This window comes from Somniosus microcephalus, chromosome 8, assembly GCF_052327205.1.
Source record: "Somniosus microcephalus isolate GS21.2 chromosome 8, FLI_Smic_1.0, whole genome shotgun sequence".
NCBI classification, from domain to species: domain Eukaryota; kingdom Metazoa; phylum Chordata; class Chondrichthyes; order Squaliformes; family Somniosidae; genus Somniosus; species Somniosus microcephalus.
In genome coordinates, this window is record NC_140994.1 from 166,936,829 (window position 1) to 166,962,384 (window position 25,556).

General features: G+C 46.4%; 1 protein-coding gene across 2 annotated transcripts in view; it reads right to left on the reverse strand.

Annotated features, from left to right (window-relative positions):
• Window positions 1–25,556, reverse strand: part of sh3pxd2b (SH3 and PX domains 2B) — a 381,839-nt gene that overhangs the window by 197,970 nt on the left and 158,313 nt on the right. For both annotated transcript variants that reach the window (XM_085995331.1, XM_085995333.1), the window contains exon 4: window positions 7,513–7,589. In XM_085995331.1, coding sequence (XP_085851457.1) covers window positions 7,513–7,589 — 77 coding nt within the window. The remainder of the gene's footprint in view (window positions 1–7,512; window positions 7,590–25,556) is intronic.

Genomic DNA, 25,556 nt, shown 5'->3' on the forward strand with positions numbered 1-25,556 from the left:
AGGCTTGTCAGACCTCCTAGTCGATTGACTTTTACTGTTAAAGACAATTCTGGGGGGGCGCATGTGGCGGAGCCCCCAGGGGGACTCTGATCTTATGTACATAATTATCTTCAACAAATTATTAGCTACAGAATGAATCTGTATCTTTTTTCATATCATTGCATGTACATAGCGCGGTCCCTTTAAGAATGAGACCAAACGCGATGAAGTCATCATGTTGATCACGTGATCCTCCAGCGGCGGAAAAACATGACGTCATGACGTCAGGCTGGGGAGCCGCCCTAGCCAGTCCTCGTGGAGCCAGCAAAGAGTACAGACCTGTAATGTAGTTCTCCTGTGTTTTCATTTTAAACTCTGTTGATTAGTATTAAACATCGTTTGTTTGATAGACTGACTCGACCTCAGTCCTTTAGTTAGGAATCTAGCCATTCCTACACAGTGATATAAACTGAATGTTTGTCATTGGTCATTCACAATTTAAAGGGACATTAACTTTATGGAAAATATATTTTTCAAACTTTGTTTTTGATGTGGCGATGAAGAGGAGTCAAAAAAGCCTATACTCTTTTCATCCTGACGATGTCATGTGCAAGTGATGCCAATGATGTGCTCAACACAATCTGTCTTACCATATTGTCTGTAAATGAATAACCAAAAGTTTGCAAAATACTCTTTCATTAAAGCTGCTACCTTTAAATATCTTGGGCAGGGTTTTCTGCTGCCTCTGTGCTGCTTTTCTGGCAGTACTGGGGTGGATGGTGTAGTGATATGGTCCAGCCATTTTCGCATGTCTCTGTGGGAAGTGATTGTAGCTTTCAGAAGCACCTGCCCAAATATGGGTGGACATATTCTAATTAAATGGTAAAGAGGGAGTGACATCATATGTTAGACTTTCTTTCATTACTGCCTTAACAACGTTGGATGTAAATCACCCCAGTATTTTACTGGCACCCTCTGATAATAGGGCTTTAGAAATTTTAAGTGCCCATGCAAGTGAGTCAAGTCAATTGCAGGGTGATTAATGTAAAGTCCGCGCCTCAATAATACACGGACTTCGGGAGAACAGTTTAACAGGTACTTTACTGAACAGGAGGGCAACGTCAGACTGAAATACAGAAGCCTGCTAGGGCCTTTTATACAGGGGTGGTCACTGCCGGTACTGCAGTATAGAATCAGTTCTTCTCTTAAAGGTACATACACAACAATTCCTCCCCTTTTAGATAAACAGTACATAACATTCATTTAACAAGTAAATAATAACTAATTACAACTTTCTGGATATTATATACATCAACTGAAATAATCATTTATAAGTTCAGTCTTTGAGGAGGCTTCCTGATCCTGACTGGATAGCGCCTTTCTCGAGTATCCTGTTCTTGCGGCGAAGCTGATTCTGGTTCTGGTCACTGGTTGGTTTGTCAGCTTCCAATACCACTGTTTCTGAGGTAGACACAATCTGTACTTCAGGTTGATTACCAGGTGCACCTTCTCGTGGCACGGGTTTGGCTTGTTCCTGTGACTCTAGAATCTAGTCAGCATGGCGCCTCACAATGCTCTCTCCAACGTCCACTGTGTACATTAGTGGTCCCTGCTGTGTGCATATCGTTCCTGGCTGCCATTTTTCTGTTCGGTAGTCGCGGGCCAAGACTGGTTGCCCTATCTTGAAGCTCCTGGTTGGCTTCTCATTTATGTGCTGGAATTGCTTATCCTCAACATCTAGTCTTATGTTTGGTTTGAGCAAATCCAGGCGACATCTTAGCCTCCGGTTGAAGAACAGTACGGCTGGAGCTTGGTTGGTTACTGCATGTGTCGCATTCCGGTAAGCAAACAAGAAACTATCCACCTTGTGCTGTAGTGGTATGTCATCATTATACATTGCCTTTATGGCCTTTTTAAAGGTCTGAACAAACCTCTCAGCCAATCCATTTGTGGCTGGATGATATGGGGCAGATGTGTAATGTTTCACCCCATTATTCTTCAGGAACCTCCGGCAATCCTCAGACACAAACTGTGGCCCAATGTCGGAGCAAATCTGTTCTGGCAACCCATTCCTGGCGAAGATGGTCCTTAGGACTGCAATAGTTTTCTCCGTGGTGGTGGAGGACATTTTAATGACCTCTGGCCATTTCGAATGGGCGTCCACAGCGATTAGAAACATTGAGTCCATAAATGGACCAGCAAAATCAATGTGCACCCGTTGCCATGGAGATGAGGGCCACTCCCATGGATGTAGCGGGGCCTGTGGTGGAGCGTTTTGGACCTTCTGGCATCCTGAGCATCTCTTGGTCATATCCTCGATTTCTTTATCGATTCCCGGCCACCACACAAATGCCCTGGCTAGGCTCTTCATTTTTACCCCTCCCAGATGACCCTCATGAAGCTCATTGAGCACTCTCTCTCTCAACTTGGGTGGAATTACCACTCGGGATCCACACATCAAGGTTCCCCGGCACACTGACAGCTGTTCTCTCCTTGGCGAGAATGCTGGCAACAGTGAGTCGCCATATGCTGGCCATCCCTTCACCGTCAAATCGTAGACCCGAGAGTGTGTCAGGTCATTTCGGGTTTCCTTCTCTATACTCGAGTTTGTAACAGGCAAACATTCGACTATGGTCGCATGGAATATCTCAACAGGGTCCATTGCCGGTGTTTCTTCTACCGTAGGCAACGGTAGGCGCGACAGCCCATCAGCGTTTCCATGCTGTTTCGTACCCTTGTACTCTGTCGTACTGATGTGCCCCTAGAAAAAGGGACCATCTTTGCAGCCGTTGCGCCGTCATCACCGGAACGCCCTTCTTTGGGTTAAAAATGGAGACCAGGGGCTGATGATCAGTCAGTAGGGTGAATTTCTGCCAGTGCAGATAGTGATTGAACTTCTTCACCCCCCCCACACCAGGCTGAGGGCCTCCCTGTCAATCTGGGCGTAGTTACGCTCGGCTGAGGTTAGCGAGCGCGACGCAAAGGCTATTGGCCTCTCTGAACCGTCACGGAATTTGTGTGACAGTACCGCTCCAATGCCGTAGGGTGACGCATCACATGCCAACCGAATCGGTAGTGTTGGGTTGTAGTGGGCCAATACTTCTTTTGAAGTGATTAGGCATTTACATTCCTGAAAGGCACGCTTACACTCATCACTCCATTTCCACGTCACTCCAGTTTGCAGCAGGGTGCTCAGTGGGTGCAGAATTGTAGATAAATTCGGCAAGAACTTATGGTAGTAGTTCACCAACCCGAGGAACGACCTCAGTTGCGACACATTTTCCGGTGCTGGAGCCTTGACTACAGCCTCGATCTTGTCCGACTACTTATGCAACCCTTCCTCAATCATGTGGGCACAATACGAGATTTGTCTCCTGAAGAACTCGCATTTGGGGCAGTTGGCTCGTAGCCCATATTCCTGTAATCTCGTGAGCACCTGCTCCAGGTTGGCAAGGTGTTCACTGTCATTTTCGCCCGTAACCAGGCTGTCGTTCAAATAACACTGGGTCCCCGGGATCCCTTGCAGGACTTGTTCCATTGCCCTCTGCCAAATAGCTGGGGCCGATGCTACCCCGAATACCAGTCGATTGTACTGGTAAAGGCCTTTGTGAGTGTTTATCATGAGGTATTTTCTAGATGCTTCTTCCACCTCCATTTGTAGATACGCTTGGGCCAGATCAATCTTTGTAAAGCGTTTCCCTCCAGATAGTGAGGCGAAAATATCTTCTATCTGCGGAAGTGGATACTATACTGTGTGCAGGACTGGGTTCACAGTCACCTTGAAGTCCCCACAGATGCGAACCTTCTTTGGCTCCCCAGGCGTGCTGCTCAATGCTTTCTTCATTACAGGAACGATGGGTGTGGCCCACTCGCTCCAGTCCACCTTGGACAGCACACCCGAACGCTCCAGACTCTCCAGTTCAGCTTCAACGGCTGGGCGGATCGCGTATGGCTCCGGTCTGGCCTTGAAAAATTTTGGGTTTGCGTTATCCTCAATCTTTATGGTTGCCTTTACTCCTTTTAGAGTCCCAAGTCCTTGTTGGAACACCTCTTCCGCGTCAGATAGAATTTGTGACAGACGTCCAGGTGCGACGTCATCATCCTTTTTGTCAGTCACAGTTAGCGCCAGAATGGAATGCCAATCCAATTGTATTTTTCAGATCCATTCACGTCCCAATAATGGTGGTCCTCCATCTCGTAGTATATACATATATAGTTTCTGTGTTTCCTTGCCGTTATATTTAACTGGCACCCTTATTTTTCCTCTGGGGTAGACCTTTTGCCCCATGTATGTCTTCAATACAATGGACGTGTCCTTTAAGGGTATGTGTGAGAATAGCCGCTCATAGTCTCGTCGATTCATGACAGTTAGGGCTGATCCTGTGTCCAATTCCATCTTTACTGGGGACCCTGCTATCATGAGGGTGACCCAAATGGTTCGGTGGTCTTCCTTTGCGATCACGTTGTGTAATTTAGACAACTTAGTCTCCTGCTCCCGGAGTCCTTATCACTCCTGATCTTCCGAACTACTGTCTGTCAGTTTCTTTACTTTCCTGTACTGTTCCTTAGTAGTTCTTGTCGTGTTGGTTTTCTTTCCCGACCTGCAGACTCTTGCTATATGTCCCATTTTTCCACATTGCCTGCATACTTTGTCCTTAAACCAGCAGTCATTCTGCTCATGGGTTGTTATGCCGCAGCGATAGCACTTTTCTGCTCCATACGCCATTTCGTTAGCGCTGTATTCTTGTGGTTTCTGTTGTATTTCCGCAGCTCCCCGTGCTGCTGCTTCGTAGGATACTGCCACGCTGAAAGCCTGTTCTAGCGTCAGGTCCTTTTTTGAAAATAGTCGTTTCTCGCTTCCTTCACTCTGGAGCCCGCAGACAAACTTATCCTGCAAGGTGTCTGCCAGTCCTGCTCCGAACTGGCAGTGCTTCGATAACTTGCGTAGTTCTGTAAGATAGTCAGCATTGCTCTCATCTTTGTGCTGGTTTCTTTTATGGAACTTGAATCTTTCTGCTATCAGCAGCAGTGTAGGGTTTAGGTGTTCCTGTAAGGTATTAACAATCTCCTCAAAACTTTTCTCCATTGGTTTAGCTGGGGTAATTAAATTCCGCAATAGGCCGTACGTACTCGCGCCCATCAAATTCAATAATACCGACGCCCTCTTTCCATCGGCACCTCATTTGCCTTGCAGTACACTTCAATTCTTTCCACATACGTGGTCCAGTCTTCTACCTCGTTGTCGAAAGCAGTGATACTGCCACTTTTCGGCATCTTGGGTGAATTAAAATGGCGCCTCCCGCGCTTTTTCTTCTTCCCCAATGGAATAAAATGGCGCCTCCCACGCTTTTCCTTCTTCCCCAATGGGATAAAATGGCGCCTCCCGCGCTTTTCCTTCTTCCCCTTGCTGCCGCGCTGCTCCTAGCGTTCCACGGGGTAATGGCGACGACCCGCGGCTTCGGCGCGTCTCGCTTTCCTTCCCCCCCGTTTATTTTCTCTCCGCTGCCCGGTTCTTGAGCACCGACCGCGCCCTGTGTGCTCCACCCTCTCTCTCGTTTTCTTTTCCCGGCGACGCTGCGCGGCCCGTTTTGTAGAGCCGCTTGATCGAGCTTGAGCCCGCCGCAGTCCGGAAGGGTCAGCGCACTACCTGCTACTCGCACGATTTGCTGGAACACCTTAACTGGGGAGCCAAGCACAGCTCTCCACAGTCTCTCCCGCAATTCTCCGAACACCGATGAATTCTTTGGGCGGTTGCCCGCAGTCGACGCCCGTTGCTCAGACTACGACCTCCAAGAAACCTCCTCTCAGGGCGAGATCCCCGTGAGATGATGCCACACTGCAGGTGAGTTCGAACTTACTCGTCGCCACTGTAAAGTCCGCGCCTCAATAATACACGGACTTCGGGAGAACAGTTTAACAGGTACTTTACTGAACAGGAAGGAAATGTCAGACTGAAATACAGAAGCCTGCTAGGGCCTTTCATACAGGGGTGGTCACTGCCGGTACTGCAGTCTAAAACCAGTTCTTCCCTTAAAGGTACATACACAACAATTAATGCACTTCTTTCTGTCAACAGCTTTGCCAGTACACTCAGAGGCCCATCACTTCTTTTTGCTCGGGAGGTAGTCAGCCCCTTTAAAGCTGCTGCAGGCGCCAGAGTCCTGGAACAGCAGTTATCCATCCACAACCCACGGTGAGCTCCCCAGCACAAGTGATAATGAAGAGTCTTGGGATGTTTTACTATGTTAAAGGCATATAAATGCAAGTTGTTGTAGTACGTGGATGGCGTGGATATGTGGTCAGAAGCTCATCTCAGGGTCAAATAGGACGCCAAGGTTGCGAATGGTTTGGTTCAGCCTCAGACAGTGGCCAGAGAGCGGGTTGAAGTCAGTGGCTAGGGAACAGAGTTCGTGCTGGGGACTGAAGACAATGGCTTCAGTCTTCCCCATATTTAGCTGGAGGAAATTTCTGCTCATTCAGTACTAGATGTCGGACAAGCAGCGTGACAGTGGAGGGGTCGCGAGAAGTGGTGGTGAGGTAGAACTGGGTGTTGTCAAAGTACATGTGGAACCTGACGTCGTGTTTTCAGATGATGTCACCGAGGGGAAGCATGATGAAGATAGAAAGAAGGGGGGCCAAGGATAGATCCTTGGGGACTCCAGCGGTAATGGTGCAGAAGTGGGAAGGGAAGCCATTGCAGGTGCTTCTCTGGCTACAACTGGCCAGATAAGAAAGGAACCAGGCGAGGTCAGTCCTACCCAGCTGGACAACAGAGGAGAGACGTTGGAGCAGGATGGTTTAGTCAAAGGCTGCAGGCAGGTTGAGAAGGATGAGGAGGGCTAGTTTACCAGAGTCACGTAGGATGTCATTTGTGACTTTGATAAGGGATGTTTCAGTGCTGTGGCAGGGACAGAAACCGAATTGTTATTACTCCTTAATAGTGAATTAAACTTTTTACTGTTATTCGTTATATTATTTGTCAAATACTAATACCTAAGCAAGGCTACTCTGATTGGGGTAACTGTGCAATCCTTCATAGATGTGCTCACAAAAGAAATCCCTTGGCTGCTGCCCCACCATATATAGTGACATGTATTGGTGCTCAATGTTGCACTGTTATTTTCATTCCAGAAATGAGCACTTTCACCCCGAGATAAAAGAGGAGTAAATTCCATGAAATGAAGATAGGCCATTCAGTGCTAGAATAAATTTATTTTCTCTTTCTCAGCTGAGCAAATGTACTATCTAGTAATGGAATTAAAAGTCCTTTGATATTTGGGAAATCAGTAGAGTACTCAGTGGAAACATCTGACTACATAAGTGCAATTGTTGGTATATTTTTGGCACAGACTTGGCACTTCCATGATTTTAGACAGTAGTCTACTGTTGCGCTTTCCTGTCTACCGCCTACTATGCCTTAACTGTATTCCAACTACATAAGCAAACATTTGTCTCAGAGAGTTCTCAAAGATCACAAGCCAGAAATGAACTCAAGATCTTCGTTCTCCTCTCCTGAACTTGGCCAGCACTTACCCTGCAGTACTCATCGATTGGTTTCAGCCGCTTGACTGCAACATCCCTGATGTGACTTCGTCTGAAGAGGATTTTACCTGCAATGCAAACAGATAGCATCTTCTCAGCAAATGATGTATACAAATAGCCCTTCTTCACACCCTTAAGTCAGGAGCAAACAGTACCCACTCTTTGCATTATCTTTGTTAATCTAGGAAGAAGTCAAACATTCCAAACCCTCCAGGTTTACATTGGGAATACCTGGATACTGATATCTGTGCCAGTTGTGTAAAATATATTGAAATTTTTTCCCATGCCTTCCTGAAAAATATTGGCTACAAGTCCCTTTATTGCTCTGAATCGAATACTCTGATGGTTTAATGGGTATCTGGTAAAGGTGCTCAAATGACCAAGATCTCAACAGAGCAACTAAAGTACTTGTAACAAATACTTTTCACTGAGCCACTTATTCCATCCACAAGGGAATCACTTGGGTAAATTAGGTGACATGCATCTAAAACAAAGCACAAACACCAATGGGCATCACTTGGCAAAACACAGTGGCATCATGCAAATAGTCAATTAATTTTATGCAGTTGATTCAAATATTCTTCTGTGTCTTTTGCACAGTCATTGTGCAGAATATAGCAGACCACACCAAAAGATAGTTACTGCTGAAGATGTTTTGGGCCAGTTTCTTTTGCACACAGGAAGGTTCTTTAAAAGGGACAACTCGGTGACAAAGCCAAGTATGTCTTGCATCAATGCCTGGTGTCCCATTCTTCCAGACAGTACTAGTATTTCAAGAGCTATCCTCCTCAATTGCCTCCATCATGACTGATCAACCTTCTGCTCTTTGATGTCAAGGGCAGCTACTCTCACCTCTTCTCTGCATTCAGCTCTTTCATTCATATCTAGATCAAGGCTATGATGAGGTCTGGAGCTGAATGGTTTTGGTGGAATCCAAACTGAGCATTGGGGAGCAGGTTATTGGTTTGTAGATGCCACTATTGATGACTCCTTCCATCAATTTACTAATGATTGGGAGGATGCTGATAAGGTGGTAATTGGCTAGATTTGATTTATCCTATATTTTCTGGATAGGATATACTTAGGCAGTTCTCCACATTGTTGGATAGCTACCCAATTTATAGTTGCACTGCAATAGCTTGGCTATGGGGGTGGATAGCTCTGGTGCACAGGTCTTCAGCATTACAACTGGGATATTGTCTGCTTCTATGCCCTTCACTGTGTCCAGCACATTCAGATACTTCCTAATGTGAATTGAATTGGCTGAACAACTGGTACCTATGATATTGGGGTCCTCGGGAGCAGGCTGAGTTGGATCCACTCAGCATGTTTGGCTGAAGTTGCTTGCAAAGACTTCAGCCTTAGCTCTTGCACTCATGGTCGAGGATGGGGATGTTCATTGGGCTTCCTCCTTCCGTCAGTTGTCTGATTGCCCATCACCAGTTTTGACTGGATATGTGGTAGGGCCAGAGAGCTTTACTCTGCTCTTTTGACTGTGGGACCGCATATCTCTGTCTGCAGGCGTCTTCTTCTGGTGTGCACATGCATGTAATCCTGTGTTGGCAGCTTCACTAGGTTGGTACCTATTCTAAGTTATGTCGGTTACTCCTGAGGATTTTCCTCTGCTGGCAAAATCAGTGGTTTCCTGGTGTCGCCCATCTGCAACAGATACTGGCAAGGCTCAAACACCCAAATTACATGGCTGGAATGAAAGTACTGCATGTGCTATGTGGAAGCTGACCAATATTGTTCATTCCCCTTTAATTGCCGATTATGCCTCTATTAACAGGATTAATTGCGGTTTCACTAGCATTGTGCACTTTAGCCCACAGAATCCTTCTCCTGCTGCTACCGGTATAGATTTGAGTGATGAGTGATTGGGAATTCCACATTCACAGAATCACAGAAACCCCACAGTGGCCATTTCGGCCCATCGAGCCTGCACCGACACATATCCCACCCGATCCCCGTAACCCCACGTATTTAATCCCCCTAACATTAAGGGTCAATTTATCATAGCCAATCAACCTAACCCGCACATCATGCTTCTCTTTTTTTCCCCCTAATTACTGCTGGTCCTTCAGGCCAAGTAATTACTAGAGTCACATGACATTGATTTGATATCTTTTGGCATCTGGTTTGAAAATTGTAAAATTTGCTAACTGAATTGCAAAATATAAAAGTTGACTGTAGTCAGCACACTCATGTACAGTTGCGTATGCAAAAAGTTTATTTTTAAAAAGGTACAATATATGGCAAGATGTTGCACTGAAGGATAGCAAAAGAAATCATAAGGAGCAACAAGATGAAATTACATCAAGGATCTATAATTAATTAGTATGAAATTGAGATTCTATATCATTCAAACTGGAGAAAATATGAAAATTAAGTATTTCAATCTGTTGCTTTCGATCGTGGGGCAGGAGGCGTGTCGAGTTGGGTCGCGGGGGAGGAGGAGGAGGAGTGTCGAGTTGGGTCGCGGGGGAGGAGGAGGAGGAGGAGGAGGAGGAGGAGGAGTGTCGAGTTGGGTCGCGGGGGAGGAGGAGGAGGAGTGTCGAGTTGGGTCGCGGGGGAGGAGGAGGAGGAGTGTCGAGTTGGGTCGCGGGGGAGGAGGAGGAGGAGGAGGAGTGTCGAGTTGGGTCGCGGGGGAGGAGGAGGAGGAGTGTCGAGTTGGGTCGCGGGGGAGGAGGAGGAGGAGGAGTGTCGAGTTGGGTCGCGGGGGAGGAGGAGGAGAAGTGTCGAGTTGGGTCGCGGGGGAGGAGGAGGAGGAGGAGGAGGAGTGTCGAGTTGGGTCACGGGGGAGGAGGAGGAGGAGGAGTGTCGAGTTGGGTCGCGGGGGAGGAGGAGGAGGAGGAGTGTCGAGTTGGGTCGCGGGGGAGGAGGAGGAGGAGGAGTGTCGAGTTGGGTCGCGGGGGAGGAGGAGGAGGAGTGTCGAGTTGGGTCGCGGGGGAGGAGGAGGAGGAGGAGGAGGAGGAGGAGGAGTGTCGAGTTGGGTCGCGGGGGAGGAGGAGGAGGAGTGTCGAGTTGGGTCGCGGGGGAGGAGGAGGAGGAGGAGTGTCGAGTTGGGTCGTGGGGGAGGAGGAGGAGGAGTGTCGAGTTGGGTCGCGGGGAGGAGGAGGAGGAGGAGTGTCGAGTTGGGTCGCGGGGGAGGAGGAGGAGGAGTGTCGAGTTGGGTCGCGGGGGAGGAGGAGGAGTGTCGAGTTGGGTCGCGGGGGAGGAGGAGGAGTGTCGAGTTGGGTCGCGGGGGAGGAGGAGGAGGAGTGTCGAGTTGGGTCGCGGGGGAGGAGGAGGAGGAGGTGTCGAGTTGGGTCGCGGGGGAGGAGGAGGAGTGTCGAGTTGGGTCGCGGGGGAGGAGGAGGAGTGTCGAGTTGGGTCGCGGGGGAGGAGGAGGAGTGTCGAGTTGGGTCGCGGGGGAGGAGGAGGAGTGTCGAGTTGGGTCGCGGGGGAGGAGGAGGAGTGTCGAGTTGGGTCGCGGGGGAGGAGGAGGAGTGTCGAGTTGGGTCGCGGGGGAGGAGGAGGAGTGTCGAGTTGGGTCGCGGGGGAGGAGGAGGAGTGTCGAGTTGGGTCGCGGGGGAGGAGGAGGAGTGTCGAGTTGGGTCGCGGGGGAGGAGGAGGAGTGTCGAGTTGGGTCGCGGGGGAGGAGGAGGAGTGTCGAGTTGGGTCGCGGGGGAGGAGGAGGAGTGTCGAGTTGGGTCGCGGGGGAGGAGGAGGAGTGTCGAGTTGGGTCGCGGGGAGGAGGAGGAGTGTCGAGTTGGGTCGCGGGGGAGGAGGAGGAGTGTCAAGTTGGGTCGCGGGGGAGGAGGAGTGTCGAGTTGGGTCGCGGGGGAGGAGGAGTGTCGAGTTGGGTCGCGGGGGGGGGAGGAGTGTCGACTTGGGTCGCGGGGGAGGAGGAGGGTCGAGTTGGGTCACGGGGGAGGAGGAGGAGTGTCGAGTTGGGTCGCGGGGCAGGAGGAGTGTCGAGTTGGGTCATGGGGGAGGAGCAGTGCAGAGTTCGTTGGAAATTAAACTGTGATGAAACACTGTACTTCCACATCTGGGACTGGGGTTTAAATTTAGCTCAGTGAGGCAATAAAAATGTCCTTGTCTGTTGGGTTTTTACAGTCTGAATCCAGTTCTTTTAGGAGAGGAGGCTTCCATAAGAACTAGGAGCAGGACGTGCGGCCCCTTGAGTCTGCTGCCATTCAATAAGATCATGGCTGATCTTCTACCTTCACTCCACTTTCCTACCCTATCCCTCAATTCCATACCACAAAACTGCCCATACTTTGGAAATTAATTGATGCTAATTTGCCCATTTCATTCAGAAGGACCATAAAAGTGGCTGGCATGGGAAATGGAAAAACATTAACACTTGTGCAGTATGTGGTGATCGTCTGAGGTTAAAGTTTACAGGAGAATTGCCACTGCTCAAAGAAAGACATTTTAATCACTTGGTTCTGGAAAAACCGAGTGTTACATTCTTTCTTTCCTGCATCATTTTGAGGCCACATATAAATGATGCAATGATCACATTGGATTTTACATCTATATACAAATTGCAAACAAGTTGACAATACCCCATTAGGGCAGGGCAGATTCGAGGGTGCTTTACACCATGGATACCCTGTATTGTCCCAAGAGTGCTTGAAGCTGATTTGGGGTGTCAAAGGTGAAAAAAGTGTCACAAACCCCCACGCTAACATTTCAAAATCTTTATGGGGGGAAAAAAATCCTCCAAAATCATTAAAAAAATAATTACTATGAGTTTAGGCATTGCATACTCTGCATAATGCATCATTATTTACTGTCTACTTCATGCCAACTTCAACCCAATAGAATAATTACAGCTCATGGTACAGAACAGAGCTGGGGTGGATTAGGCATGTTCAAACATCAAAATTGTAATTTGTGCAATAACAAAAGCAATTTTTCGAATCCCTGAATCTAACACGCTATCCTTAATCTGGTTGGCCAATATTTACTGATTTAGCAAGCTAATTCCCTAAAAAGGTTTCCAAGCCAATGCATGTTTTCAATTAGTAGAAAATATACACGTTATCTGAACTGACATCCAGTGTGACTTGACAAAACGCCCTGATACTTCAGCCAGAGTTACACACTGGTTGCAATGTTTGAAACACTGAAATGTGGTCAATTAAACATAGCTGAGCATCAATTTAATCAATTACCCATTAAACTCTCAGTATGATTTCTGATACAGTAAAATGGCGCTGGACCACCGACAGAGACATCTCTTTTTTTTTAGAAAATATTCATGCATATAAAAAGCACAAATAATGTCAGACACATGATCAAATCTTAAGGCTTCTGGTACACAGGACCTTGACTCTGATAAGAAGCAGACTGTATTCATAAAGGTGGTGGGAAGAACCTCATCACAATTAGCTCTGGTTATTAGTAACACTGTAGAGCTGTGATAGAAAAACTTGTCCATTTGGTGATGCAGTACCATGTACCCTAGATGACTATGGAAATATCTGCTGGTACATTCTTGTACCCCTGCTGTTGGAAGCATAGGAAAAAGATAGTCTCACAACTTGCTGGGAGTTAAAAGGACATCCCTCCCAACATCAACAATCAAGAGAAATCCATAATTATACATGATGAACAGCTTTGCACATAGCACACGTCAATCAAGTTAAAATCGCGTGGATTGGCCACATCTCGATGGAGACGGGACTACAACCCCGAAAGTTGTAGTCCCGCCTCCTACCCGACTCCTGAATGAAAAACCAGCCCATAGCATCATACAGCGCAGAAAGAGGCCCTTCGGCCCATTGTGTCTGCGCCGGCCATCAAGCCCTGTCTATTCTAATCCCATTTTCCAGCAATTGGTCCGTAGCCTTGTATGCTATGGCGTTTCAATTGCTCATCTAAATGCTTCTTGAATGTTGAGGGTTCCTGCCTCTACCACCCTTTCAGGCAGTGAGTTCCAGATTCTAACCACCCTCTGGGTGAAAAAGTTTTTCCTCAAATCCCCTCTAAACCTCCTGCCCCTTACCTTGAAACTATGCCCCCTGGTTATTGACCCCTCTACTAAAGGGGAAAAGTTCCTTTCTACCCTATCTATGCCACTCATAATTTTGTACACCTCAATCAAGTCCCCCCTCAGCCCTCTCTGCTCTAAGGAAAATAACCCCAGCCTGTCCAGTCTCTCTTCATAGCTGAAGCGCTCCAGCCCAGGTAACATCCTGGTGAATCTCCTCTGCACCCTCTGCAATGCAATCACATCCTTCCTATAGTGTGGCGACCAGAACTGCACACAGTATTCCAGCTGTGGCCTAACTAGCGTTTTGTACAGCTCCATCATAACCTCCCTGCTCTTATATTCTATGCCTCGGCTAATGAAGGCAAGTATCCCATATGCCTTTTTAACCACCTTATCTACCTGTCCTGCTGCCTTCAGGGATCTATGTACATGCACACCAAGGTCCCTCTGATCCTCTGTCCTTTCTAGGGTCCTACCATTCATTGTGTATTCCCTTGCCTCGTTAGTCCTCCCAAAATGCATCACCTCACACTTTTCAGGGTTAAATTCCATTTGCTACTGTTCTGCCCATCTAACCAACCCGTCTATATCGTCCTGTAGCCTGAGGCTTCCCTCCTCACTATTTAACACTCCACCAATTTTTGTGTCATCTGTAAACTTACTGATCATACCTCCTACATTCATATCTAAATCATTAATGTACACTACAAACAGCAAAGGACCCAGCACCGATCCCTGCAGTACACCACTGGACACAGGCTTCCAGTCACAACCTTCGACCATCACCCTCTGCCTCCTGCCACTAAGCCAATTTTGGATCCAATGTGCCAAATTGCCCTGGATCCCATGGGCTCTTACCTTCTTGACCAGTCTCCTATGCGGGACTTTGTCAAAAGCCTTACTGAAGTCCATGTAGACGACATCAACTGCACTACCCTCATCCACACACCTAGTCATCCACTCGAAAAACTCAATCAAATTGGTTAGACATGATCTCCCCCTGACAAAGCCATGCTGACTACCCTTGCCTCTCCAAGTGGAGACTAATTCTGTCCCTCAGAATTTTTTCCAATAATTTCCCTGTTATTATAGATGTTAGGCTCACTGGCCTGCAATTCCCTGGTTTATCCCTACTACCCTTCTTGAATACTGGTACTATGTTAGCTGTTCCAGTCCTCTGGCACCTCCCCTGCAACCAGAGAGGTTCTGAAAATGTGTGTCAGAGCCCCTGCAATCTCCTCCCTTGCCTCACACAGCAGCCTGGGATACATCTCGTCTGGGCCTGGGGATTTATCCACTTTTAAGCCCGCTAAAACCGCTAGTACCTCCTCCCTCTCAATATTAATTTGTTCAAGTATATCACAATCCCCCTGCCTGATTTCTATGCCTACATCATCCTTCTCCATAGTGAACACAGATGCAAAATATTCATTTAAAACCTCACCTACATCTTCTGGCTCTACACACAGATTGCCACTTTGGTCCCTAATGGGCCCTACTCTTTCCCCGGTTATCCTCTTGCCCTTAATATACATATAAAACATCTTGGGATTTTCCTTTATTTTACCCACCAGTATTTTTTCATGCCCCCTCTTCGCTCTCCTAATTTCTTTTTTAAGTACCCCCCTGCACTTTCTATACTCCTCTAGGGCTTCCACTGTTCTAGTCCTAGTCCTTTGTATCTGACATGTCCAGTAAACTTCTCATTTACTTTGTGTCACATTTTAGCCATCTTATGTCAGTATATCCTCTTGAGCAATGCCATAAGAGATCATCTAGTAACTTAAAGATACTGAACTTATGGCTCCTCCCATGGGTCATTGAGTTTATCCAATGCATAATTGAGCTATTGAGACCAGGAAGGTCGCATGTTTGGTCTCTGGTCTGTGCTGACTTTGGTGACCTCAGCCAGTAGAGGTGCTACAAGTAGAATCAGTTTCTCTGAATAAGGGAGGTAAAAATCAACTAGAAGTCCAGCTAATGATTACTATCAAGCAACCTCTGCTTGAAGGGCATGTGTGCCGACATCAGATGTAAATCACAGGGTGAGGTAACCTAATCAGGTGTGCAGGCTGTGCAAATCCAGCCTGCAATGCCACAGTTACATTGGGGGGGGGGGGGGGGAAGAGATGGAGATGTGGGAGAAATGTACCCAACCCCACCATAATGGATGGGACACTGAGATAATGGAATAACTGTGGGAGAGGCAATGAGCTGGTGCAGCAGCAGGATATAAAGCCTGCTGCTGTTGACAGGGACAATGGCCCCATTGGAGAAAGGAACAAAGTTTAAGTTCCTTGGTGGCAGGTAGGCCCAAGAGAAGGGCCTCAAACATCAGAGGCTCTGACGTGGATGTTGTTCTAACAGAAATATGGAGACGACACCGGGTGTATAGGAGTGCAGGTAGGAGACCTGTCTAGTATGTCATGCACACTTTATGGAGGGAGGTGGCTATGACAGTGAGTGTGACTCCTTGGCACTGGACTCCTTTGCCGTACAGGAACCAGCTTAACAATGTCACCAGAGCAGCCAAGGTAAGTAACCTGCTCCCTCTGACACTACCTCTGAGTTTCTTTATATGTGTGGTACTCCTTCATTACCCTCAGCGTGCTCTAGGATTGTACTCTAAACCACTGACTCCTGCTCGCCTCACTCATTCATCTGCTACTTACAAATTCTCTAACGCACTCAACGTGACATGTATGAACACTACTCCCTAACTGACTGTCATTTGTTGCCGTCAGCCCTGGACATATAATTACAGTTCAACACAGAAGGCTATGAGATTCCGCCTAACATTCACTGCTACAATCATATCTTCTTTTTTCTTCTCCGACAGAGGAAGATGGCCAAAAATGCTCACAAATCGAAGGCCACAGTTGGTGGTCCCCCGGGACAAGGCTACTGACCTTACGTGAGGAGTAAGCACTGTAGATCTTGGGAAAAACAGACAGCCAAACACATTGGGGACAGTGACGTAGGAGGGACAGTGACAGCTGCAGGCTTGCCTGGACCACCTGCAGCTTTCCCATGTAATAGTTTATGAGCACAGAGAAACGTGCAAGCAACACAATTAGGCATCTTTAAAAGCTATGGGGGAAACAGTTATGGTAGCCATCTAACCAAAGTAGGATGCCACTGAAGAGCAAGAGGAAGAAAGGGACAAGTGCCCTTCCACCTCTGCCCTACCAATCACATCCTTGCCCAAGCCATCATTCATCCTTTCTCACTCAATAGCCCAGAAAAATCCATCCAAGAAGATCTAGAGCATCACACTTGCATGGCAGCACAGAGGACCACCTCAGAGGACCTGACATGGGTGGCAGAGATTACGGTGGAGTCCAATAACATCCACAGTGCCAATATCTGTGAAGGATTCAACAAACTGAAGCACTGTCTGGAGCAAGTGATGGCACCAGGAACACCTCTAGATGTCCCCCCTTACAAAGAGGCCTCCAGATCAATCAGTATGTCCAATGTGGACACTTTGGTTACTGGCCTTCAGGCTTTGAAAGACCATTTGGAGAGAATGACGACAACTGGTTTCTTAACAGCTTCTGGGTCAACATCTTATAGGGTCTGCATAATCTAACTGATACATTCAGATCTGCCCTTCTGTTGATCAGTGCGCACTCAGATCCAGGACCCAGCTTAAGTAGTGTGGCTAGAGCCCACCTTTATGATGCCATCCTCTCACCTGGTCATGTCTCATTTTGCCTTTCCAGTCAGTCCCCTCCGATGTCTATTCTTTTTGGTAGTAGGATACAAAACCTGCAGTGGCAACACAGACCACTGAAGAGTCCTCCTGAGACTCAAGTCCTGAGTGAAGGACCATTTGTTCCCAAGAAGCTTATGATACCATTGTTCAGCCAAGCTCCACTGGCACTCAGGTACCATGTAGACAGATAATCAATATAGGTTTAAGAACAACACAGAGAATGACAAGGGGGAAACATGATGAGTAAACAAATTACTTGTTGTAAATATATATGTGCAAAAACAATTAGACATTTATATAGTGCCTAGAAAGTAGAAAAAGCTCCCAATGCTTTTCACAGAGGCATAATCTGACAAATTGAATGCTGAACCAAAAAGGAAATATTAGGATGGGGTTTAAGGAGGTCAGGCAATTGGAGAGGCAGAGAGGTTTAGGGAGTGAATTCCAGAGCGGGGGCAAAGATGGCTGAATGCATCACCCCCAGAAGTTTGGGGGGAGGGGGGAAGTGATGAAATGCATAGGAAAATCACTGTGGTATAAATTCTAGTGTTCCACAGTTCATAGTTGCTTGTGTTTGAAGGTCAGTTTAAAACACGACAGAGTTCCTTCTATGCCTCCTTACTGAATTTTTGCCAACTTAAGCAGCCCTCTTTTGATAGATCCGAGGGAGTGGTGTGGTCTGTAGACTCTGATGAAAAGGTACCTCGTTGCTTCATCAATTCAGAAGAACCTGAAACATTAACCAGTCTGTTCTCTCCACAGATGCTGACTGACCTGCTGAGTGTTTCCAGCATTTTCTGTTTTAGTCTCATGCTGACGATACACTTGCACCAATAGGAATACTTCAAATAGATCAGCAAACAAACCAATCCCAATTTTTCTCTGTACATTGTTCTGCAGCTTCATCCAACAAGACCTAGTTTCAAACCAACGCTAATACTTCCCCGATTGTTTAATAAGCAAAAGCAGCACTTGGCACGCTACAATTGATCTCAGGATCTCTGGGGTAAGGAAAGGGGAAAATTAGCTAGGATCCGTCCTTGTGTTTGACTTCCAGTGACTCATGCTGGAAAGTGCACATGTAGATGTAGGGCAAGAACAGGACAGGGCTCAGATCAGTTGTCCTCCACTACTAAGTAGCTTACTGGCACTCACTGTCCAGGTTCACAGATTCTGGGTGGCTACTTGGCGATGTACTTGAGGCAGACCAGTGCTCGTGGAACTGCACTCAAGCAAGAGAGTCAGCACTCTCAGGAGAAGAAAGCAGGGGAAAATAGGCAAAAACAAGTGCAAGGAAAACCTGTAATATATGCCATTATAATAGCGATCACTCCAAAGACAGAACCTCGCGTAACCTTAAAAATGTTTCATTCCAATGTTTATTTTTTTTTTTTTTTAAATAGTGCATATTTATAGTTTTAATAAAATAACCGTCAGGGACGAACAGTGTATGGAAATCAGCCATCTGTGTCACTGCTAATGACTCATTTCATTGGCAGCATGTATGAATTAGCCAACTGGTACCACTTCCCAACGGTAAGTGAGTGGCATACTTCAGGGCTCAAGTAACGCTGCTGGCCTTTTGAAAGAGTACAAAGGGTGCATACCACATAACATGCTCATCTACAAAAAAAATGTTTGCTTACAGATTTAAACAGAGACAAATTTGTGGAATTGAATTGAAGTTTTAGTTCAGTGACGTTAGTGGCTGTATCAGCACAAGAACTCAGGATCCACTTTCATCACCATGGTGTTGCGACGGCAAGTTTGCCCTTTACATGTTGCCAAAGTATTTCTGAACCTAAAAAAACTATAATAAGGTTATAGCAGTGACACTCATTCAAAAAAAAGCAAATTAAAAAAAGGGTCAGTGGTTCCAAACACACCGATTGCCGATATCAATTTTATTCTTCAGATGCAATTTATGAAAAACATGCATCAACAAGTCTCTCTGGGCTGTGTCTGGCATGCAGCTAAGTAAATCCAGAATTCTGGGAATTAATCTGCTAGTAAGCTCTTGTTTAGTGTGGTGGACCTAGTTTATTTCATGAAACCGGCAAGAGCTGGCAGGCAGGAACACATTTCTACTTAGCGGAGATTAAAGTTACAGCGAGCTACAGTTGTTGCCAATAAATAAATACTTTTGCAATCATGTGCAAGTCAGAGCTGATGAAGCTGACCTATTTAAAACAATCTCTTTGTTTGAAGTATTATGAAGACATTTTGCAACAGAAGTTAATTTGAGGCGCAATGCTGTATGTACAGCAAATATTCAGGGACTGTTCCATATATTACTTTTAACTATGGGCTGGATTTTCCCGGGTCCCACCCACATGGCGTGGGGGGGGACTGGGGAGACAGCGGGAAACCCGCAAGTTCGGGTTTCCTGGCACATTAACTCCACAGCGTGCGTGCGGCATGAAGGGTCCCACCCGGAAGCCAACCTGATTGACAGGTTGGCTTCCAGTCGGGCAGGGAACGCGGACCAGAAGGCCACAGGACAAGGTAAGTGCTGGGCCCAGGATGGTCAAAGGCCAGGTGGGGTGGGGGGGTCCGATCCCTGACCCCCAGGCGGTGGGGGTTGAGATCGCTCCCCAGATGGAGGATCCAATCCCTTGGCGGGGGGAGGGGGGGGGGGGTGGTTCCAGGCCGAGGGCTGGGTCGCGTCCCTGGGGGGTCTGATCCCTGACCACAGGGTGGGGGTGGTGCGAGCGGAAGCAGTCCTGCTCCTCCCGGCCCACAAGGATTTCTCCCGAGTCTCAAGCCGCCTCGTTGCAGCCACTGGGAATCCAGAGTCCCGGGATCCCTGGCCGCCTGCAGTAAAACTTGCCTAGCTAGTTAAAGTAGAGGCTTCAGGCCTCATTATAAATGTTTAAATTGCCAACCCGCCTCCTGGCAGCTGGGTGAAAGTGGGTGGGTTGGGGTCGCGTTCGCGTTTTGCATTTGTATAACTTACACTTCCCCCTACGCCTCCAACCCACCTGTTTTTACCTCTGAAAATTCCAGCCTGTGTCTTTACTGTATAAATTGCAGGGTCTAAGCCGACAGGGATATTATAAATTAACAAATGACCCCAAATGATTTAACAAGTTAATCAGAAGTGAAGAGGAAAAATTATCTTCAAAAATCTTCTAGAAAGGTGAAGGGGTTCCCTGGGGTGAATAGAAGAACATGCAGAAACTGGTTACAAGGATGGTCAGGGGGCAAAGACCTGGAGAAAAGCATAACTGCAGGCACAAAATATTACAGCAAGAAGTTCTTTCAGTGCTAGAACAGTAAGCGGGCAGTCAGAGAAGATGTGAAAAACTTTTGGTTACTTACAGGTCGGAAACTGAGGATGAACACAAGATAGCTATAGTAAATGTTTACCTCCTCTGGGTATTCGTTAGTGAAGACAGGAATTATATGCCCTCCTTAAAGAGTGATAAGACAAGTAAAATCAACAACTTGAACATAAATGAGGTGGAATTCCTAAAAGACTAAAAGAGTTCAAAACAAAGACGCCCTAGGGATAGATGGCATTTCTCATCAAGTACTAACAGACAAGGAATCAAATTTATTAGGTAATGACATCCTTGTGGGTCAATTAACACTAGCTCCCTGTTTGCATTCGATACATTCATGGGTTCAGTGGCGTCAATCACTTGAGTCTATTATTTTAAATGAGAGTTGACTCACACTGCCTTATACCTAAATAACAACAGAAAATGCTGGAAAAACTCAGCAGGCCAGGCAACATCCGTGGAGAGAAATTAGAGTGACGTTTCGGGTCTAACCCTTTTTCAAACTGGAAAGGAAATAAAATAGATCGAAGGCAGGGCTGCGATAGAACAAAAGAAGTAAAAGAGACATTAAGAGGTATTCAAAACCAGACGAGATGGTAATAGGACAGTGGAGACAAAAGACGGCTCAGATTAGGTGTGAAGTATACTGGCAGGATGGGAGACAGCTGCCGTGTGGGAGAGAGAGAAAAAAAAGGAAGGGGGGGGGAGGAAGGGAAGATCCAAAACAAAGGGGTGGAAAAAAAATAAGTAAAAATGTAACAGGGGCCAAGGTTATGATCTGAAATTGTTGAACTCGATATTGTGTCCGGAAGGCTGCAAAGTGCCTAATCGGAAGATGAGGTGCTGTTCCTTGAGTTTACGTTGAGCTTCCATGGAACAATGCAAGAGGCCAAGGACGGTGAGGTCCGAGTGGGAATGGAGTGGTGAATTAAAATGACGCAACCGGAAGCTCAGGGTCACCCTTATGGACTGAACGGAGGTGTTCCGCAAAGCGGTCACCCAATCTGCGTTTGGTCTCCCCAATGTAGAGGAGACCGCATCGTGAGCAGCGAATACAGTATACTAGATTGCAAGAAGTACAAGTAAATCGCTGTTTCACCTGGAAGGGGTGTTTGGGGCCCTGGACAGTGGGAAGGGGGGAGGTATAGGGGCAGGTGTTACATCTCCAGGTGTCAGGCGAAGGGGAAGGGCTGTTGTGGGTGATAGAGGAGTGGACTAGGGTGTCTCAGAGGGAGCGGTCCCTACGGAATGCTGAAAGGGGAGGGGAGGGGAAGATGCGTTTGGTGGTGGAATCACTTTGGAGGTAGCAGAAATGGCGGAGGATGATCCGTTGGATGTGGAGGCTGGTGGGGTGAAAGGTGAGGACAAGGGGAGGGAGGGGCAGGGGTGAGGGCAGAAGTGCGGGAGATAGAACGGACACGGTCGAGGGCTGTGTCAACCACTGTAGAGGGGAATCCTCAGTTGCGGAAAAAGGAAGACATGTCAGAAGCACTGGTGTGGAAGGTGGCATCGTCGGAGCTGATACGGCGGAGACGGAGAAACTGGGAGAATGGAATAGAGTCCTTACAGGAGGCGGGGTGGGAGGAAGTGTAGTCCAAGTAGCTGTGGGAGTCAGTGGGCTTGTAGTGAATATTGGTCGATAACCTATCCCCAGAGATGGAGACGGAGAAGTCAAGGAAGGGAAGGGAAGAGTCAGAGATGGACCATGTGAAGGTGAGAGAAGGGTGGAAATTGGAGGCAAAGTGAATGAAATTGTCTTATACCTACTTGTATGCTAGTGGGAACTGGGGATGTAACATTGTGATTGGAACTGGATCTCGGTGGGGGGAGGCTTTAAGTCCCTCCAACAGGTGGAAAGGGGCGGTAACGCTATTCAGTTGGAGGTGGTGGATTTACAGTCCCGCAGCCGGCCTTTCACTGGGCGGCTGAGGAGTCAGCGTCACATAATGAATGTTGGATCCCGATGCCATTTTAACAGCCTGCTGGGCAGAGTGGACATTCCATTCAGTAAAACCTGGTAGTACAGCAAAAGAGGCCTGAAAAGGCAAGTTTTCTGGACTAGGAAGAGCAAGAGCACCACTGCTGCATCAGGCTCCACTGGCCAGCCAGCCAGCCCCCCCCCCCCCCAAACCCGATGATTAAAATCCACCCCTTTGTCTTTCACATGTCTAGTTCTTGAAAAGGTAGTCCGAGTTTCCATTAGATGTGGTGAGACTTGATTTCAATCAATCATTTATTTGCTTTACACCACAGTACAATTTACAGATTAACTGTTATAATCCCTTAGTTCAATCCCAATAAAGCTAACCTTTGCATAATGACATAAAAGTCATGGACACACACTACATGACCCTACTTTAGTGGGTCATTTCACTTAACTTAAAACAGAATAACCCCTTTGTATCCTGGCTTTTTGAGTCTGCCTTTTAAGGGGGGGCCTTTCTGTCTCGTGTTGTAAAAGTTTTTTTTTCTCAGGTGTCTTACATTCTTCTTTATTCCTCACTGTTCACAGTTAGAAAGAAATCAGAAACCTTCTAGTCTGCTTCTAAGGAATACTTAACCTGAGAATGCTCAATATGGACACTGGGTACCTGAAAAGGAAAGTGTTTAATAGTCCAGCATCAACATCCTCACCCTGATGAACGCACAATTTTTTAAAAAACTCACAGGTTCTTCCTTTAGGTGTCTTAGAAGCTTACAAAACAAGACCATTTTTATAAAAAGTAATTAAAGGCAAACAACAATAACTGCAATTACTATAATAACTGTACTCCACTAAAACAGTGAGGAATAAAGTCTCGCCAACAAAAGTTTTGGGTGCAATACCCATTGCTCACTGCTCCTTATCCAACAGCTAAAACAAAACTGCTTCTCCACAAGAGTCCTGATGACTCCAAAGACAGCCTTAGTGAATGTCTAGTGTGGTTACAGCATTATACAAATCCAACCATAATAATCACCAAAATAAATGTGCGCTGAGGAAAATATCACCCTCAGACTGCAGAGCCTGGCAAGTCAATGCAAGGCCTTGCCAAATGTCAAAAAAATCCAAATGAACAGCCATCTGCTGCTGCGGATATTTAGACACATGAACAGATGAGATATGCGATTATCTGTCAAATCTGATTCACATCCTACATCCTTTGGTGTGGCCCAAACCTTCCAAATGATTATGAACCAAAAGAGCTTCACACTGGAGGCAGGGATAGGGTCTGTGAGACACTTCATAGAAACCAGGCATCCTGTTGCTATGATAAAATTCCAAACAATCTGAGCTTGAAATGCAAACGGGCTGTGTCATAATAAGGCCAAGACCACACAAGGTAACTTTCCATTCAAAAGAAAATCCTGAAGGATTTCCTTTTCCTGTGTCACAAAACACATTTTTGATTTCCTCAGCTTCCCCTGGTGCTACTCAGCATTACAGTGAACAGCAGCCTTCCTCTAAAAACAGACAAGTCATCCGTTGGTTAGCTGAACACTTAACTGCTCCCACTCAAAAGAATTGAAAAATTATTCAACTGCAGTAATTAGCCAAAAATTCCATGTCCTTTGCTGCTTTCAAAATATGTATATGGCTTTTATTAGAATATACATTATTTTTGCATATTTAACAGATTATAAAGCTCAAGATTTTTACTTCATAATATAGTCCAAATAAACCAACGTCATATTTCTGTTTTTCGCTCTTGGGGACAGAATTGCTACTGTAACCCTGAAAGAGTTTTAAATCACCACAGCACGCTGGGGTCATTCATTTTTATCTGGGAGCTCGGAATAGATTTATCGCATAACCGAGCACTCTAATATTAATGTAAAACTGTCCCAGTGGTAGTCATGCTGCGATATTTCTATTCAGATTTTGCATGCTCCAGAGACCAAAGCCATCAAAGCAACTGTACAACCTCCGTCATGTTTCAGGATTATTTTTTGACTATTTTCTACAGAAACTGGAGTTTATTCATCCTGCCTTGAATGCCCCTCTCCCGCTCCCCTCCAGGAAGGCTTAGAGGTCTGAAGTTGTGCATTCTTCATCTCTTGCTTGGTGCTATGCCCTGCTTCTCTCTGGGCACAGATGGCACTTAAGACAAGCAATTAAGTAATTTGCAAAAGAAATTGGCTGAACAGTGTAGTTAAAAAGTTGCATAGAGGTTTCCTGCTGGTTCGGCTGCTTGTGCTAGTTTTACACCAGCTTTATATCAATGCTTGCATCAAAAGACATGTGAATGAGCATACCCAGGAAACTTCCATGTACATCCTGCTAGAGACCAATGGTGGATGTAATACTTTTTAAAAAATGCAACAACAGTCTAAATCAGAGAACATTCTGGCCATTTCTGTACAAATGACACAGAATTTCCTGGAAAGTTTCAGTGTAACTACGACATAAGAGTGGCGGTGTGTTGTTTTTTCCCCCCGAGGAAATTTGAGTGTATCTGATAGATGGTCATTCTGAATAATTAAGACTTCAATAATGTTAACAATGGCTTTTTGACACTAGTGTTGGATACTGCCCAAACGTGACACTCTGGTGAAGGTGTGTAAATTAATCTTTGTTAATGGATACAGCAGTGGACCCGCTGCCATAGCAGTTGCATGTAGAAATGAGAAGCTAAACCAGAAAGAAGTGACTCTCCAGTTATCTTGAAAATGTCAGGGATCTCAACTGAGTTTAAACCCAGATTTAACTGATATTTACACTTCCTTCCCCTTATTATGCAAGTTTTGATTGTTCTTACCAGACCACTGAATGGTACGGCACTGCTGCGGGTGAAGCATCAGTGCTCCATTTCACACTCCACACATGCAAGTTTCCTGATTTTACAAAAAGTCCAATAAACAGCAATACACACATATAGCAAGTTTTTCTTTTCTGAGGGGAATACACCATTTTCAAAACAGCTCAAAAGTATTTACATCTACAGTTGTAATACAAATGGGCATTGCTGCTTTTGTGCTCATTTTACGCCAGTTTTTACATTCCGACAGACAAATGAGCTCCTCAGGAAATTTTGGCATAGATTCCCATCAGCACAGAAACCAA